Source organism: Mytilus californianus, unplaced genomic scaffold (genome assembly GCF_021869535.1).
Source record: "Mytilus californianus isolate M0D057914Y unplaced genomic scaffold, xbMytCali1.0.p SCAF_5, whole genome shotgun sequence".
Classification (NCBI taxonomy): domain Eukaryota; kingdom Metazoa; phylum Mollusca; class Bivalvia; order Mytilida; family Mytilidae; genus Mytilus; species Mytilus californianus.
This window is the reverse complement of record NW_026262701.1, coordinates 47,883,177-47,902,086: the sequence shown is the minus strand read 5'-3', so window position 1 is coordinate 47,902,086 and position 18,910 is coordinate 47,883,177. Positions and strand designations below refer to the sequence as shown.

Sequence of the window (18,910 nt, the reverse complement as noted above, 5' to 3'; positions counted from 1 at the left end):
TTGATACTGTAAGAATGATCATTTTATCAACCAATCAAATCATGGAACGGGTATTAAAATGTTGACGGGATAACCCATTTGACTATTTTTTTTTCGTCCAATGAGGAATTTCACTTATATCAAGTCGTTTCAACGGATATATATATATATATAATGCATAGTCGTTCAACCTTATATAGAAATAATCACAAAGAAGTTTCCATTAAATTGTTGTTAATTTAACGCATGGGGATATGGGGATATAATTTGATAATTGATACGTATGCTCACTGATGGCTCTCTAAACTTCAAAATTTTAAACTTATATTTGCAAATATAAGTTTAAACAATAAATTCGGTGTATGTTCCTACAAGAAGTATTTAAGTATATACAAAGCTGTTAAAAGCATTTAAGCACACACACAAACAATATTTAAACATTGTGGGAGAGTAACCGGACAATAGTTCTATTAGAAAAAAATCAAAAATGTCGATTGCACTAAGATAGATGAGCCGTGTTTGTAGGAAATATCAAAGGGAAATATAGATATTTTTTTAAACCTGAACACACATTAAATGAAATCATCATATTAACACAGAGAAAAAATATGTTTATATTGAAAGTTTCCATTACAAGAAGTAATAGAGCAGTGTGCTAGAAAAAAAGCTACTGGAAATTGATCGATATTCGAAAAAATGTATTATTCTTAAGACTGTCAAGAACACTGAAAATTGATGCAAGATTCTCTATTTAAATTATTCCTTTTTTTCGAATTCAAGATAACATTTTTTTAATGGAAATGCGGAAATATATCTATATGGTTTTCAACAATAGACAGGTGTCTATATAATATGTTTTTTTTTATGTAAAACCAAGGAAAATGGCTTAAGGAGTTTAAGGAGAAAACAGTCGCATAAACCACTGAAAATTAAGTGCATATGACTTGGCTTTCCGCAGTTAACTTATCATGCATGGCATCTTTGAAATATCATTTGAAATTATTTCGTCGATTTTTTTTACGAATGTCATCTCGACTTGGTTTACTGTTACAGAACATAAAAACAAGCATGTGTGTTCCTCAATTCCGTCCTCCACTTTCTTCATTAAAGAGTGTTAAACAAATACTACTCATCACCGAACGATGTATGACACTAGTGGAACGGGAAAAGCATACCTTTCAAGAAGACTTAAATTAACTTCTTGGTTTAGAAGGGGCCGTGTTGCTTATTTTTTAGTTTTCTGATTGATGTTTTGTGACGTGTTTTCGCTATGACGTTGGATGTCAGTATTCCATTTAAGATTTAAAACCCTCCCCATTTGTAAATTCCTGTTTTTGTTTTGTAAAAATACAACCATAAAGAATATTAACATGACAAATCACTTTCAATTGAAGAATATGTAAACTATATTATTAATAAATATGTGTAGAATAACCTAATAAAGAAAATGATCGACTGGACCTTCCTACCCAAAGTGTTATACAGTACATACAGTTCTTATCGACAAAACAATCTTTACTATTTATTTAGTTCTTGTGTAGGTTTTTTTTATTGCAAGTCTTAAGGAAGAGCCACAAGTCAAACTTGATGTTATAAAATTTATAAAATTATATTAATTAAAGAATGTATTTCTCTTGTGCATACCTCTGATTCTTTGCCCTGGTTTGGCTATTCTTTTTGCATGTCCATATTCCATTTAAGGTTTATTACCTCTCCAACGTTTTTATTAGGTTTTGGATTTTCTAATATTTGGCCTCAACCTCCATGAAGAGAAATTATTGTCGAAATGCGCATCTTATGCTTTATAATTCGTTACGTTAATGCTACTTTCAACTATTTACTCGATTAGAATATCTGACACAATTGCATTATACATTTCTTACATTAAAAAAAACAAATAAATGAAAATATCTTCTTTATTATATAAATAAAACATAAACTGACAACTTTTTCTGAACAATTATAACCCAGGTATATAAAACAATGATACTTATACATACTATGATGTAACAAAGAAAATGACGAAGTGTTTTGTAGTGCAACAAGTAAACTAATCAGCGGTGAATAATAAGATTAAGAGTAGTGGTCTAAGAAAGATAACTCACTTGTGACTTTGTAACTATATCAGAAATCGTGACCAAATTATATAATGTAGTTAAAAAATAAACTAATATTGTAAGTCCAAACATTTTAGTCAGCTAAGTGTTTGATCATATCTGATAAATAAGACTTAAATAGTAATATCCAATATTGCATAACACATATGCTTGAGTGATTGAACAAGTGATAAGATAATTCGCCGTTTCAGAATCTAAAGGACTATGAATAATTCATTCTTCGTACCACAAAATTAAACCAACACCACGTCATCGTTGAATTTTCATTATTGATGACGTGTCTAACCAAACACGACGTTTTGGTGTACGCCTATGAAAATACTACCCAAAATGCTTGTTTTTCTGAAACGGCAAATAAGACATTAGATATGTAATACTTCAAGAAAAAAATCTATCAACTTTTAGATAGTGCCTTAATATTAAAAATTGTGTGCAACGTAGGTGAACTATTAGCAGTGAAGAATAACAATATCATCCAAGTACTCAAATATTTTGATTCTTCTAATTGAAGGATATCATATCTACACTAAATCTGCCCCATACTTTTATAAATCTGTAACTTTTGTAAATCAATTTCAATGGTGCAGCTGTACTTATAAACATATTTTAACTAAATGTTAACATGCTACTTGTTAAGCGGTTGAAACTTGATGTATTTGGATAAAAAAGTAATAAATAAGATGACATATTAACAGAATGTCAGTTTAATCACAGAATCTCTAGTTCATCACAGCCAATACTTTGATTGAATTTGAATGAGTTCTGATATTCCATCTGAGTTTAGACAAAGTCAACGAGTTGGAACATTACAGTTGTGTGTCTTCCACCTTTTGTAATGTCTTTCAGCTCCCTTCTCATTCTTTCTATTCGAGCTGAAAATGGAAATAAAATATTTCTTTCGTACATTAATCCTTAATGATAAATTTATATACATTGTATATAGAATGTAGCTATGAGTTAATGATTTGTGTTGTTCTTGTTGCATTGGTCATTAGTTTGCTTTCAATTAAAACCTAAGGTTTGCTTCAGCGACACAAACAATCAAGTGTCAGAGAAAACTTTTTAGAATATAAGTGTTTAAATAAAAAGTATGATTTGCCCCTCCTTAAAATAAGACATTTCTCGTTATTTTTATGTTTGTGTAAATGAAACAAACTCGGATTATTGCTTACCCTGTAAGTTTAGAACAAGGAAAACTTGTGTGAAGGGTAAATTAGTTAAATGCTTTCATACTATTGAACCAGCAAAGATAATTTGATTGTTTATACTCTGATTGATAGAACTTTAGAATTGTTTACTATCTTCATCTGAATACTAGTAACTCGCAACTTTAGAAAAAGTTTCAGTAACTTTTTTACTGATGATAGAATGTATGTAATTAGTTTGGAAAGATGTTCAATTGAGCAATTTTTAGGCTCAGCAATATTACTTTGTCTGTAAGGCCACTTTTGATGAGTATTCAGTAGAGTGATGCAAGATACAGTTCTTGGTTTTTGTTGAAATTTAAAATGAACATAAAACAAAAATACGATTGTCCAAAATTTCTTCTTTTAATAATTGTCGTTTGCGTATATGTTGGGGTTTCATGTAAACCACTGGTACCTTATTCTCTTACCAAGTAGTTTATATAATATGATATACACATTAAAAAAAATGTTTTTGGATTTATAAGCACACTGTTTTATTTCTCGCTCCTTTTGGAGTTCATGCGATTGCCTTTGTTTTTGTTTGTTACCATGCTTTGTCTTCTTCATCAGTTTATCAGATTTGAACCTCGGTTACCTACTGTTGCCTTGTTTACAAATATTTGCTTTCTCAATATTATCGCTAATCTGTATTTTACAAAGACTTACGATCGTTGTAGAATTCCCTGGCTTGATTCAATGAAGTGAATCTATGAACAGCGACCATTGTTCGTGACGTTGTCCACATTCCTCTCTCATTAACTATCCTGTCAGTCCAAACAACAAACGGTTCACCTCTCTGGTATTTACTATCCTTGGTAAGAAGGTCTTCCATTGGTTCTTTTACATATTTATTCAAAGCTTGTTTATTCATGACGTCTGGATATTCTGTCACTACATAGGTACTGCATTCAATATCTACAAAAGTGTGACCATTGTAATAATTAGAAGTTAAACTTCCTTATTTTAAACCAATAAATCTAGTTAAACTAATATACCAACTCTGACATCTTTATTCTAAAAAAGTACAACATTCCTACATGCTCAATATATGCCATTTCATGTTGTTATTTCAAATTTTTGGAGATGTTGTTCAAGTGGTTGTTTTCTCAATTTTGTTATATATCATCAGATTGGAAGGTCAATGGTCAATAAATTAACCCTTACCTTTAAATATGACTTGTTTCTAAGTTAAATTACGTTTAACCTTTGGTTTAAACATAAACATCTACCACTAGTAAGAAAAAGAAATGTCATCTTAAAAACAAGAATGGAGAATTTTTTACTACTTTTTCACGAATTCATGCAAAAAATTGTTCGCGAATTTAATGTTTGTAGTGTTTCTCTTACGGATTTTTCATCGATACCATACTAATTTAGTTCTGCTCTTATGTTGTACTTTTATGTTTGGGTCAACATGCAATTAAAAAAGGCATTGAAATGGAGTGGTAACATTTTACAATTAACGTATGTTGTTAGACATGATATAAGACACCATCCTGATGTTATTGTTCATAAACTGAGTAAGAGATGGCGGAATTTTTTCAAGAAGCAGTACATAACATAGTGAAAATCAAATCATGTTCGTGTCTGTATATTTTTTGGAATTTAACTAAAGTACAAGCAAAACAATAATAATCTCATAAAATAATATCTATAGTTTTACTTCGAGAAACAAAAATATGATTCGGACCATAGACAAAAATAAGAGGTACACAATGGCTTTCTATTGTGTAGATTCTGGTGCATTCATTACATTCTGAGTAGGGATTAGGGGGAGAAGCTGATTGAAGTGTATACTGTATTGTGGGAATATGACAAAATCCATGTTAACCCCAAAATGCATTCAGGCAACGAAACGAAATAGGATGTGTAAATGTTCATCATATGATATGAGTAAAATTCTGTTAAAGGTTCACAAAATCCTCTCATGCTGTTTAACAAAAAACTATCAAATTATTGTTCTCTGCTTTAACATGCAACCAAACTTAGCTCAATACATCTTAAATTATTTGTAACCGTTCTTTAAAAGTGACAATTTAAACATCATATTGAACTGTATATTATAGACAACACATACCAAAATAGGAAACCATGGCCAACTTTGAGGGTTTGTAATCCCTCGTTCTGTAATCAGAAATGTTTTTTTTTGAATCAATGCAATTATTTTTTTGAGAGACAGTTCTACACTTTGTTTTCAAACACTTCATACCATATTGCACTGCTATATTTTGATAAGCCTATAATTGGCACACTGGCATAAAGATATATATCAAACATATGTATTGCACACTAGTTTCATGTGACACTTTTTTCAACCGATAGTAAAATAGATTTGTCTACCAGGAACCTACTACACACACATACACATGCCTTACCGTTCATAGGAATATAATTTATAGGTAAAATAAGAAGTTCCACTCCGTATGGTTCTGGGAAGGAGGAAATCTTGAAATCAACATCATAATGAACCCATGTTTTAGCCTGATCCACAGAAGGAAACCATAGACACAATATGACATAGTCCGTTGCATATTCCTCGTTTCTACTCCCAGTTTGCTCATACCAGTAGTCCCCTTTCCTTATCATCGGAGACTTTATATGCCAGTTTGTGAAATCTCCCATTACACTAATCTGCAAAGTATTTCATAATAATTTTTATTTTAACTATATTAAAATAAATTTCATAATATTTATTACGTTTTTATTATTTTCATGTTGTGATAAACTTTCTAAAATGTATAGCTATCTTATTAATTCTTCGACGTAGTTAATCTACATATACATTAATAAGTACTTCAGCGACCAGAATTTTCATTGATAATTTATCTTATCCAATGTGGCTGCGCAACTGAAGTGTTACGGTATTACGAAGAAATGTTATCTCGTTAGGATGTGTCGCTTGGATGACAGAATGATTTAAATGAAGCCTTAAATGCCATGCATATTAATTCCTATTCATAGTTTAAGCCTTTAATAACCTAACATTCCGTAATGGTTTGCTATTCTATGTTAAATAGTGTTGTTTATTTCCACTAACCACATTTCTACACGACACTAAATTTTATCTATATTTGGTTTGGGTCATGCTTTTTCGAATGACCAAATACTCTTTGAAATGTTTTTACTCGCCATATCATTTAATATTTAAAATATTTACATTATCTAACATGAGTATGCTCTTCGGAGTTTCAGAAAATTTTGAGATGATCGATCTTATAAAGATTGGTTACCATACATCTAGTAGATGTTTATGATTAAAATTACCTTATCTGGAGTTGCTATGCCTTTTAAGTGACCAGACATCTTTAAAATACTCTTGTGTCTTTGGAAGGATCTCTTAATATCAAACATAGCATCCTTCTGAGTTCTGATGAATAGGTAAGCTCCACTTTCAGAACGAGCAGGCTGAACAAAAGAACAGACATACATACATTCGAAGAAATGCTCATTCAAGTCCACATATGTGAAAACAAATGATTGAGTTATATGAAACCTACATATAAAAAAGGAGAAACTCAAATACCGGAATAGTTATCAGTTCCTGTTCCGTACAATAAAAAATCGTTTGTGATGTTCATGCCACTGGTAGTCCAATATTTAAAAAAAAAATCTTTTTTGTCTTTTTTTATATGATGCCAAAATGACAAGACTAATGGCAAGGGACGAGTTAGATGTTTAAATTATCATTTGGATTTCTCCGTCAATGGCTTTGATCTTGAGTGTTTTTTTGCACAAATTCAGAAAGCGACATGTCCTAGATTGAATCTATTATGAATCTTGTGAGCACCTTTTTTAAGTTTTCATTTATTTCGCTAATTTGAAAATATTGTAATCTACATTAATACAAAGTAATATTAAATTTTATAATCATATATACCAGAAAGTTATCTGTAAACGTTAAATATTTTGTTATGCATACAAAACGTTTTCTATTCAAAATATTATAAGGGAAAGTTTTACTTACACGCTGGATATTCGACTTGTAGTCAGTCTATGAAATAATCAGAAAAAATACTTTTAAAACATTATAATCCTTCATCATACAAAACAACAAATGAAAGGTGCAAATGTTGGTAGATGAAAGATCTGTTCAATTGACCTGAATGATTCTAAGCAAGTTTTATAACCATGTTACAGTCCAAGATCATTTAACATCAAGCAACAGCTTTGTATCATAGAATGAACATCTGAAATTATCCATTTTTAACAAAATGAAGGATTTTTCAACTTTTTTTGTCTCTACATCCATCCTCGTGAAGGATAACCGCAAGCAAATTTTTATTAAAGAAATAAAAACAATTTTCGTCTCAGATACAAACAGGAAATCATTGCTTGTATCGTTAACACTTTTCTATGAGCCGCATGATTGATAGAAAGGATTCAATGGAAGACAGTGCCAATGTTAAAAGTTTGAGTTGTAAATTCATTACTGATGATACCAATAAACAGTGTGGTGCTACCAAGTTTTCTTAACTGAATGAAAATCTATATATATTAACTTTTTATTTAATTCACGGTATTGTTTGTCATGTAAAGCAGGTGCAACCACTAACCAATACAATAAAATATTGATAACATACCTGTGGAGCAATGTTAAGTGGCAGGCGTTGTTGAGTGTCATATTCAAATTCCATATTCCTGTGTCGGACCTGTAACAAATAAAAAGATAATAAATATGTTGGTTCACTAGAAAGCATCATATTTCAAGATAAACAAAACATATGTTTTTGTTTATTTGTTGTTAATTCTTATTATTTAAAAAAAAAGTTTTTCATGATCTTTTATACGCTAAATACTTATTAAATTGACAGAATAAAATAATTTCGATAGTACCAAAGAAGAGAAAATTGTTATATCAACACCAAAGTTGTAATTCTAAATTGATATAGATATGAAATATACCGTGTGAAATCATTCTATTAAGCAAACGTTTTTTTTTGTTGACGCTTAAATTTTACTGAAAATTATCTATGACTAGTGATATCTGTTCAGAATTAGTCTATATAAGCGTTATTTTGTTTTGCACGTGCCATTAAACTATAACAGGGAACTTATTTGTTGTTAAAATGTTAATACATCATTTTCTTGTTTACTATTTCACATTTAAAACTCAAGCGATAGAAAATGAGTTTGGAGTTAAACTGAGCGTTAGATGTAGACTCATATGGATATGTCTAAAGTACAAAGGCGGATGAAAAAAAATCATGATCCTGAGTTCCAAAGCAAACTGTCAACTTTCTATCACTTATGATGCATTTATTTAAAACTATTCTGGTGCCTTGCCTGCGGGTGCGTATATTTAATATATTCAGTATATTAAAGCTTCTGTGCACATTGCAGTAAAGCTGAACCTATCTATATTGACCACAGAAAAATATTCAATAAGTTAAAATACAATTTATCAAATTTGCTGCATTGGAGGCCCTTTTTTGTTAACCTTCATCTGGAATGGTCAGAAAAGCCGCTAGAGTCAAAATTTATATATAAAGGGGAACTTTTATAATCACAAAGGGTCTTAACAAGTAAAAGTCTTAAATTTTGGCAAAAGTAAAAAAAAAAGCAAAAGAAAAAGAAAGATCGGCTGATGTGTAAATACCATTTCATATTATACATCAAAAAGGCATTCTTTAATCTCTAGATTTATTAATCATATCAATCTTTTATCTACATGCAAGATGTATACACAAAGTATAAGTGAAGACAACATTCAAAACACAAACACAACAAACATGTGTTATTGTAATCGTTTCGAAAGCAGAAAATAGATACACATATTCAATCATGCCATAGATGGCCAATAAAACCGCCAAATGGCTTTTAAATCCTTTTTTTATCATTTTATATGAGTGGACAACCTGTTTTATCTAGGCATGGAATCTTTTATAGTATACATTTATTCGTTAAGAGTCGGTTTATTATAAGACGTCTCCGTGCTTTGATTTGTATCTTCTTAATGCACTTATGTGATTTGAACATCCGCAAACTACTGTTGCTGTTGCTCGAATTTGAGATAAAAGAAGGAAACGCCTATCGATTAAGTTTATGGAATTTACTCAAAAAAGACAAAATACCAGGAATATATATTTGAATAAATGCAATAAATGCAATACCGAAATGTTTAACAATACTGTACAGAAGATATATAACATGATTAATGAATAGTTTTCATTTCTTCGTCATGTAAACCTTTATGTAACAAAAATTGATAAAATAATTATATCGCATTACATCTGCATTAGAAAGTATTTGATTAAAAGATAATGTAATACGTTTGTCTGTACCAAATTCATCTAAACAATACACCGTCTCAAACTGAAGCTCTTCGTTAGTTGTTGCAAAAACAAATTCAAACATTTATAGTTTAATTAATATAAAAGGTGTTATATACATTATTGTTGCAGTAAATATTGTAGTGCACACATTTCTTAATGCCCGCAGCCAACTCAAGCACTGTGCATACGCTATGAATGGTGCCTTTGAGGTGGTGAAATTAAGTTCATACATTATATGCCATTGAAAGCAAGGACACACTATTGCTTAAAATAATTCAAACGTCAAAAAAGATTTTTTTTACATTTTACTTTTATCTAACCAAACTCTAGCTACAACTAAACACAGCAACTTGCAGTTACAAGCTCACATGCTAGCTATATGACCTCTGACCTGTTTCTCCTCAGGACGGAGATATATGTCATCAATATAATGTCCATTTCTATCACGTGGTACATCCGGTGTATCCGGCTGTTGAATATCACGAGGCGTCTAAAAGCAGTATTACTTTTCCTTGTATTAAGGAATTTCTAGCTCAAACACTTTTTTATCAAATAGCACTGGCTACGAGATTGCAAAATCAAAAAGTGACACTAGACAAAAGGAGAGTTGAAAGTTGGGTTTAAGTGAATTGATTATAAATATTATATATTAAAGAGCAAAAATCAATCAAGATATATGGAAAAAAATACTGAAAAGGGAAATGCTGAAGTATATAAGATGGTACAATATTGCTTGTGGGCATACAAGAACGAGCAACTTCTTACTACATTTATATTAAATATAAAGGCGATGTCAGTATATACAGGTATCATTAACTACTGTGTCGCCCACTTACATCAGAAATTGATCGTTATGTTATGTAAGCAAATTGTAATTACTCTGCGGTTAAGCAAATATATGCGTTTCAGAGATACACAAGCCCTCAAAAATTTGAATCAATACATTGGGTTTGTGCGGTCACGTCATTTACATTTGTGATGAACCCGTTTGTTTCCATAATATACACTTGTTGAGGATAGGAATATCTAATTGAATGTCATTGAAATTTTTTTGTTGCCATGAAATGCATAAATATTTATAATTTGACTTACATAATATGCATCTATGATACATTGTAGTTTTTGCATTGTTTGTTGTCAGTGGCAAACTGTTCATAAAAATCATCTTTCCAGTGGATTGTGGGGCTCACAGAAGTTATGAGGTGATACTTGATATTTATGTATTAAATAAATTGGCAATCATTTCAATAAAACAATTTTTGTAATAACATAACTCTAAAACGCATAAGTTCTGTGTAAAAACCAGTATACGTGTTCAAGGTATAAAACTGGGTTACATGTTAAAATTACATTCAAGCTTATGTAGATACATTTAGCGTTACTTTACACATCAAAGTTAAACACCACTGCAATTCATTCTCTGCTGTTACAGCATACATGCAGGTAACGTCTTTCATTTAATACACTTGTCTAGCTTTTAAAAAGGTCAATATCACACAAATTTCAATTCAATAAATTATCATAGATAAAAAAGCATGGATGTATATCAATACAACTAGTGAAATACTCATCTAAATATTTTTAGTCAAATTAAATGCAAACTTAATTGTTAAAGCAAGTCATTGCAAATAAAACTTTTGTTTGTACACACAAATTCACATTTAATACAAGAAGTTCAAAGGAACAAAAAAAACATAAGAAAGAAGAATGAAACAGGACCAACGTTTAAAGACAGCCACAAGAAAGTCTTGTTTTACCATATTCCATTACGGAACATAGAAGGGAAATGAAAGGATCGTTGAATACTATCATGTGCACAATGAGTTATATACAAACACTTTATCAGCCTCAAATCTATAACCCAAGACAAAATTTGAATCTAATAAGGTGACAGCTGATCAAAACTCCTAAAATACAAGATTAAAGTAAAAAGAATATCACGAAGAACAAGTATTTTTAAATGGTTACCGTTCCATATTAAAATAAGGAGGTGTGGTATGATTTCCAATAAGTAAACTATCCACAAAAGACCAAAATGGCGAGGATGTAAGCAACGATAAGCCACCTACACATTTAACAATGCGCAAAATAAGTACCATATAGTAAGCTTTAGAGGTCCAGAATAACAACCAATTCAAACGAGAATACCAACAGCCTGGTTAATGATAAAACAATAAATGTAAAACAAATATTGCCCCAGCAACCAACGACAACATAGAATTACAGGCTCCTGACTTGGGACAGGCACAACAAGAATACTGCAGGGTAAACATGTGTTTGGCTATCTTACCATAACCTGGAAAAGTGGTAATACAGCACAACATAGGAAACCAACAGTAGAAATCAGTTGACCAGGTTTAATCCACCATTTTCTACACAAGAAAATGTCTATACCAAGTCAGGATTATGACAGTCGTTTGATGTGTTTGAGCTTTTGATTTTGTCATTTGCTTAGGGACTTTCCGTTTAAAATTTTCCTCGGAGTTCGGTATTTTTGTTATTTTACTTTTGTTAAGGCTTAACTCATCGGATCGGCACGAAGTACAAACAAAAAACAAATAACAAAAACAAGACACAAAGAACAAAACAAAAAGTACTTACAGTTACAAACAGTTAGTTCAAAGCCAAATACAATACATAAATAAATAATGTTTTCCAAGGCTAAAATATAGTCAGTACACATCTAACATATTTAGTGTAAAGAAGTCATCAACTGTCTGAGAAAAGCAGGAGCCAATACAATGACAGAATATAAGTTCGACAGGACGAAGGACCAGTATTCATAACTGTATAGCTATAGATATTTGGTTATGTTTTAATATGTTAAAAAGAAAAATCAATGTTAGTACGGAAAAAGACAATAATCAAGATCTTACTAAAGTGTAAAATTGATAACATTTAAGTTTCTTCAAAGGATTCATGAGTTTACAAGGATCTTTTCTTAATTTCGGTCTCTATAAACAACATCACAGTAAAAAAAAAAGAATGTAATATCCGCAATGTTATGGTTTCTAATAATACAGCCAAAATTCCAAATTATTAAGTTTTAAAAAAAAATGAGTCTTCCGAGAAAGACGTTTGTCGTCCACTGTCTCCAAATACAATAATCAGAAAAAGGAAATTGAATGTTTTAGTATGAAAAAAATGCCAAAAAACAACTCAGATCAAAAGCTATAATAGCAGGTGCACTACTTCATGTTTGTTATAAGAATTTGTGCAAGTTTGGTCGGATTCTGTCAATCTATTTTCAAGTAACAAACTGGTGTAAGCACAGCTATATCTGTCAAAAAAAGGATATGTCTCTTTCAAAGTTTTTGTATTTGAAAACCCCAAACAGTAATTCTGTGTAAATTTGGTGGAATTCTGTCACGAAGGCGTTGGGAACTAACATAAAGTGTCACGCGGACAATGGGGACAGAAATGATCCGTATGTGACGCTAGCAACAGATCGACGGACGAAGTCGAACACAATAAAGATACTCCAACATCGCTTACATGTTTTGTCATCCAGGCTGTCTCACCGAAGGATTAAATTATTTCAATGAAAGCAAGTGAATCAGGTTCTAAACCTTGTTTACGCTTCAAAATAACATGTACGTGATAGTAAAAACTGAAAAATCTACACAAAAAGCTCTGTTTTAGTAAATTATCTAGTAAATTGTTAAACTAAAAGACTAAACAGTTGGAAGAAAAAGCACGTTAATCTAAAAATTATCTAACACAGTAAGCAATGAGATGTTAAGAATTCAAACAATATCTCAGCTTACCGGATTGCGATTCGTCAGATGTGTGTAGTAAGCATGTGAAGCGTATGGTTTGAAATTGCCTTCATGCATTTCGATTCTGTTATAATCTTTTTTATGTTGAGCAGCGCCTGGTGGGCTTATTTTATCATAGTTGTCATTTAAAAGCATTCTATTGTGGTATGGAATTTGTTTAAAACGGTAGTATCCCTTTAACCTAGAAGATTCTGGAATATCTACATCGTTGAAGTCATATTCATAATCGAAATCATCTAATGGTCTTTGTTCTAATCTGCTAGCATCATTAGTATGCTGTATCTGTGAATTGACAACATCATTTTTCGTATTATATTGTTCATACATAGGTCTGTGTGGTGATCTTAAATCACGCTGAAATTCACTTTCCATTCTACTTTTTATTCCATCTGATTTTAAAGCAACAACTTCACCGTATAACACATCATTTTCAGCCTTAACTTCCTGTAACTCTCTCTCCATCATTTTAAGTTTAGCAGAATGTGTATCATTTCTAGACTTGTATTTGTCCAGTTTGCCATCATGGTTAACAAGATTATTCTCTAAGAAGCGAAGGCGAGAATCGTATGTTCTGTACCTTTCCGCCATTTTGTATTGAATCTAATTTGGTGCAGTTTTATAAGATCCACTTATAATATTGTATTTCTGATGAAGACAGAAATCATTGATAGAGTATTTCAACGTTTGTTGTCAAGGGATATGTACATCTCGCTCAGGTAAATTTAATTAACGTCAACAGTCAACAATTTATCTATATGTGTTTGAATGTATTTGAATACATTTATTGTGAGATATTTTTACCTTTTGAGGCTTTCAAAGTATAAATGAATTACATTCATATACAACTTGTTTGAACTTTAAGAATATTCGTCGCTCCATAATACTTCTATATCATTGTATAAAAGGAAAAGTAATCGCTTCCCTTCATATGTAAAACATTTTGTAATGCTAGGTGTTATGAAATGATTGTAAACAGGACTTTAAACGAACGTCATTTCACTTTCTTTAATTTCTGCATCTTGCGTCTTACATTGTTCAACAACAGTGCAAAACTTAATAAACTTTCAGACATCAAAATAAAATTGATAATCTTGTACCATGGTACAGAAGGTTGCTATTTATGTCATACGTATAACTGAAAGAATCTTTTCATATTCATTACTGGCGCATGAAATGTGAAATTAACTCTACAGAGGCATAAAAACGGGGCAATAATACCAAATTTGTCGTAACATCTGAAAACATCTGATTTGAATGTTTGATAAAATTGACATGTATCTAGCATTCAAATGAGAATGTAAATTGGAGCGTTTACAATAAAAAAAATCCGTTAGAAATTTAAATATTGGTCACGGGAAATATATCAATTGGTCCGTCAATGACTTCTAACATCAATTAAAGTCAAAAAGGAAAATATACCGAGAGGGTAATTGAGTCCTGAACATCAATGTTACATCTCTCGTGAAAAAGTCAAGCGACTCAAACGGGCAATTTCTTCGTACCTAGCCAGTTTAGAAATCAATCATCCATTCTAAATCCAAGTACAAAATGTATATTGACTACAATTCATCAACATCAACATTTATAGCACAATACGCAACAAGTAATGATGCATTAAACAAGTTCAAATAGCCCAGAAGAAATAAAAGTATAATCTTTATCCACTTTTATTATTTTGGAATTAGACTTGTATTATCATAAACATTATTCTAGCAGAGGTAAAATATTAAATAAGCTGACATGAAAAGCTATAGATATAATGATAAAATCCATACAGAAGTAAAAAAACAGACATTAGGACACCGAACAATTCATAAGGTAGCGTATGCAAGACTTGCAACATTCAGGCAAACATATATCATCTGGGCGAATATTGAAGAAAAAAATACAAAATTCTTTGTCGGTGAAAAACATATTTTGTGAAACTTTATTTTATGTTAGAAAAAAGTTCTTACAATACTATCTAACTAAGACTTCACAGGAATATAACTATTATTTTATTTCTTTATAAAGGGATACAACTGAATTAAAAAAAATGTCCAGTTGTCACTTTAAATGATATATTCGTATCAAAGTTATGTTTAATCGCTTCCCTTCTTTACCGAGCTTCTGATCTGAACAGAGAATAACTGGATGAAATAATCAAGAATAATGGAAGAAATACTTACCGTTATGAAATAATTAGGTCCACTTAAAATTCAAATTTTCTTAACTTTCATAATTTCTGTTAATGTTTACGTTTTGGTAAGGAATAACCTTTTTGCAAACAAAATTGGTATACAGTATATACTGCACCAAAAAAAACCCCATAATATAAACAATGAAACATTTATTCTTTAGATATAATTATTAATTTTAAAACATTGAATAAACAACATAAAAACAATGTTAAGATATAACTTGCTATTTTCTTTTAAAAGCATTGTCAAGGTTAAGGATTTTGCAACCAGAAAAATTTACAAAAAATATTGTGTGTGACATGAATTATGAAATAAGTTACATGCATGTACGCTCAACAACTGAAATTGACGATTACACTAGACCAGCAGAAGGAAAACGTTTAGCAAGAAGGACTTGATTTGCAAAAGGCAACTTGTTAAAGAATACCATGAAAGATTCACTACAAATTTCAATAAATACTTAGGTCTACAAAATAATGTTAGAAAATGAATATGAAAGGTAATCTTACCTTATTATGAAAAGATTCCATCTGAAAATCGGGATTGTGAATCAATATTGGTTATATTAGATATCATTTTTGGATCACTGTTACGTGTTTTCATAACCCTAAATCACACTAGAGCTAAACAATATAACAAGGGTTAAATTTTAAACAAATCACATGTGAAACTGTATATCAAGTGAGAAAAAACTCCGAAAGTTTAAACTACAGCGTCAATGAAGCAATAGCACAAGGAAGTTGTTCGTAGATGTTCAGTAAGTAATGACATCTTCCAGTAAGTTAAATTAGTTTTTTCAGTTCTGTGCATCATCATGCAATTTGCAAACCTTAATTGGTAATACGGTTCTCTAAGACGATACGTCTATGGAATACATGCATGATGCCATTATCAAAAGGATTTTTTGACAGTGAACATTAATAAATAGACAAAGATAGAAAGAAAAATCCTGCTCATAAATAAATTATTATAGTTTACCTCTTTATCAATTTCTCCTCTATAAGGCTTTGGCTGCAAAAACAAAATATCACAAAACAATTACTCTCTCTTTATTCTCATAAAGCCAATGCATTACATCAGTACAGAGATAACAACAATAACTATTAACAATATATACAAAACAAGGAGAGAGGTTACAGAAGTCACTAGCCAGGAGGACAAACAAAAGTATTAACATTTTTTATAAATAAACAAAGTTTCTTCAGGACTGGTTTCCGTGTACTCGACATAAGTTCCGAGAATTTAAATGTATTATATCGCTGTACAAAATAGGAGGATAAATACTCTGTACGTTTTTGATCGAAAACAGTACATTCAAATATATAGTGATATTCGTCACCAATTTGTTGATACATGTCTTTCGGTTGCCATAAAAAACTTCAAATATATGACTGGGTTTTGTTATGGTTTTTCTTTAGCTGTTGCTATGTATGTCACAATTCAGTATTTACTTTAAAGTTTATGAAAATGATAAAATGAACAAAACTACTAAAAACGAAAAATAATGAGGTTAATAACGATTACAGATTTGCGAAAAGGTATTGGATAAGTAGAGTGTAACTAGAATAAAAAGAATAATAATATTGTCAATTGAATATCATAAGTCAATGTAAAAGGTAATTGTAATTGTTTTTAAGGTAATATCACAAATTATACCGGCAAAGAATCATTCTTATTTTTTCTTACAAGAAAACCCGGACTAATATGTTATGCGTGTCCGACCCCCCTTCCCCTCTCCGAATTCGATAACTTATAATGGATTTTATTGGGGATGAATAGAAAAGAAAGTATACGGGGTATCAATAAATGACACAAAAAGTATATTTTCCTTTATAATCTTTTAAAGGACGCTATACACACGTATTATTGCAGGAAATGTAAATAAAACTGATTCCATATATTTTTCATGGATCGAAATTAAATCATACAATACTCACCTTATCCATTTGTCCTCTGGTTCGCTGTGAAAACTGTGGAGGAAACAGTTATTTGCATTAGTATTATAGAATGCTTTCATTGGTTTGTCTATGACGTCAGAACGACTGATGTTTTCTGATCTATTTCAGAGTTATCTTTCTTTTTGTACATTTAGTAGAACATCAAAATGTATTTGAACTTTCAAGATTTATGATAAAAAAAACATTGCTAGAAGGCTTGGTTGATTTTAAAACATGAAATTGCGAATATTTTAAAGAATTACACGTAATGGTTCCATTTTGTTCCAATAAAAATACAGCTATATGTATTCACTTTTTGTTATTGTATAGTTTTTGTGGTATCGTTCAATATTTTCTTATCCCTTTGGAAAAGACAATAATATGTATTTGTATTTCGTCTAAGCTTTATCAAAAACTTACATCTCCGTAATCTTTCTGTGTTGTTCTATTGCCATACTGAAAATAATAATAATAGAAAATAACGTAAGCTAAGCCATTTAAATAGATTTGTTTATTAAATACATTATAATGTAGAAATAAAAATTAGAAATAGTTTCTGCATTATCTCTTTAAAGTGGCTATTGGAAATCGTTTCAGACTATTGAACAAGCGCACATCTGCTGATACCCTTCAAATACGTTTGAAAAAGTTTATACCATCACACTAATGAACTGTGAAACACTTTCTTGGTTTTGATCGGCTATTGGAATCGCAATTATCAATTTTAGTTTTGGCGAATCTCGCTTTTAATTCCCTGCCATTCATAACTTTGGAGCACGAAATCTAAATCCTTCGTGAAATATTAAGCCGAAATAGAAAAACTAATATTTGCACTAACTCAAGCAAAAGGTTTTAATAAAAGTATTCTCAATATTCTATACCAAATATTTGGCTATTGATATCAAACCCATTTATATCGCACTGTTTTTAATAACATTTTGATTTGTCTACACACGTTATTTGTTTGTATGGTAGTACTATTGTGTTTTGCTCTTTCATGATATGCAGTATAAGGAATCAACTTACCTTATCCTGTAATTGTACTTCATTATATGAAGAAGGAGGATCATTGAATCTCTGAAAAAGATTATCAAAATAAGTAACATCTATTCAGTAATATAAATTTTAAGGAGATATATTTTTTGTTGAGGAATGGATAAGAGTTTTGTTTGTCTTATCAACGGTACTAAAAATTTAATATAATAAAATAATGATCGCACACATGGTTTTCTTCCCTTCATATGCTCTAAAAATTAGTTTGGAATCACTTTTGTTTGCTGATTGGTGTTTTTGGACTGTTGTTTGTCTGTTCGTCCATTTTTCTTTGTTTATAGTGTTGTCTGTCTTTCTTGAACTTATGTTTTTTTATTGCCACCTTTTTTTAAACGAACATAATTATAGTCATATGAACTTGATTGTTTATGGTAAAAGGATGGTACAGTAATGTGATGAAAATCCT

At 30.6% G+C, this 18,910-nt stretch overlaps 1 protein-coding gene across 9 annotated transcripts in view; it reads right to left on the bottom strand.

The window, feature by feature from the left end:
* Positions 1-1,881: 1,881 nt before the first annotated feature.
* The window catches only part of LOC127702361 (uncharacterized), a 33,928-nt gene continuing 16,899 nt past the window's right edge, over positions 1,882-18,910 (bottom strand). For 6 of the 9 annotated variants that reach the window (XM_052206509.1, XM_052206511.1, XM_052206513.1 and 3 more), the window contains 13 exons: positions 18,478-18,528; positions 17,872-17,907; positions 17,452-17,484; positions 16,493-16,525; positions 16,024-16,044; positions 13,323-13,616; positions 9,947-10,045; positions 7,864-7,932; positions 7,248-7,274; positions 6,548-6,688; positions 5,659-5,914; positions 3,950-4,198; positions 1,882-2,968 (listed from right to left, as the gene is read on the bottom strand). In XM_052206509.1, coding sequence (XP_052062469.1) covers positions 2,877-2,968; positions 3,950-4,198; positions 5,659-5,914; positions 6,548-6,688; positions 7,248-7,274; positions 7,864-7,932; positions 9,947-10,045; positions 13,323-13,616; positions 16,024-16,044; positions 16,493-16,525; positions 17,452-17,484; positions 17,872-17,907; positions 18,478-18,528 — 1,401 coding nt within the window. In that variant the 3' untranslated portion in view covers positions 1,882-2,876. The remainder of the gene's footprint in view (positions 2,969-3,949; positions 4,199-5,658; positions 5,915-6,547; positions 6,689-7,247; positions 7,275-7,863; positions 7,933-9,946; positions 10,046-13,322; positions 13,617-16,023; positions 16,045-16,492; positions 16,526-17,451; positions 17,485-17,871; positions 17,908-18,477; positions 18,529-18,910) is intronic. The other 3 variants (XM_052206514.1, XM_052206517.1, XM_052206518.1) reach the window with 3 other exon arrangements.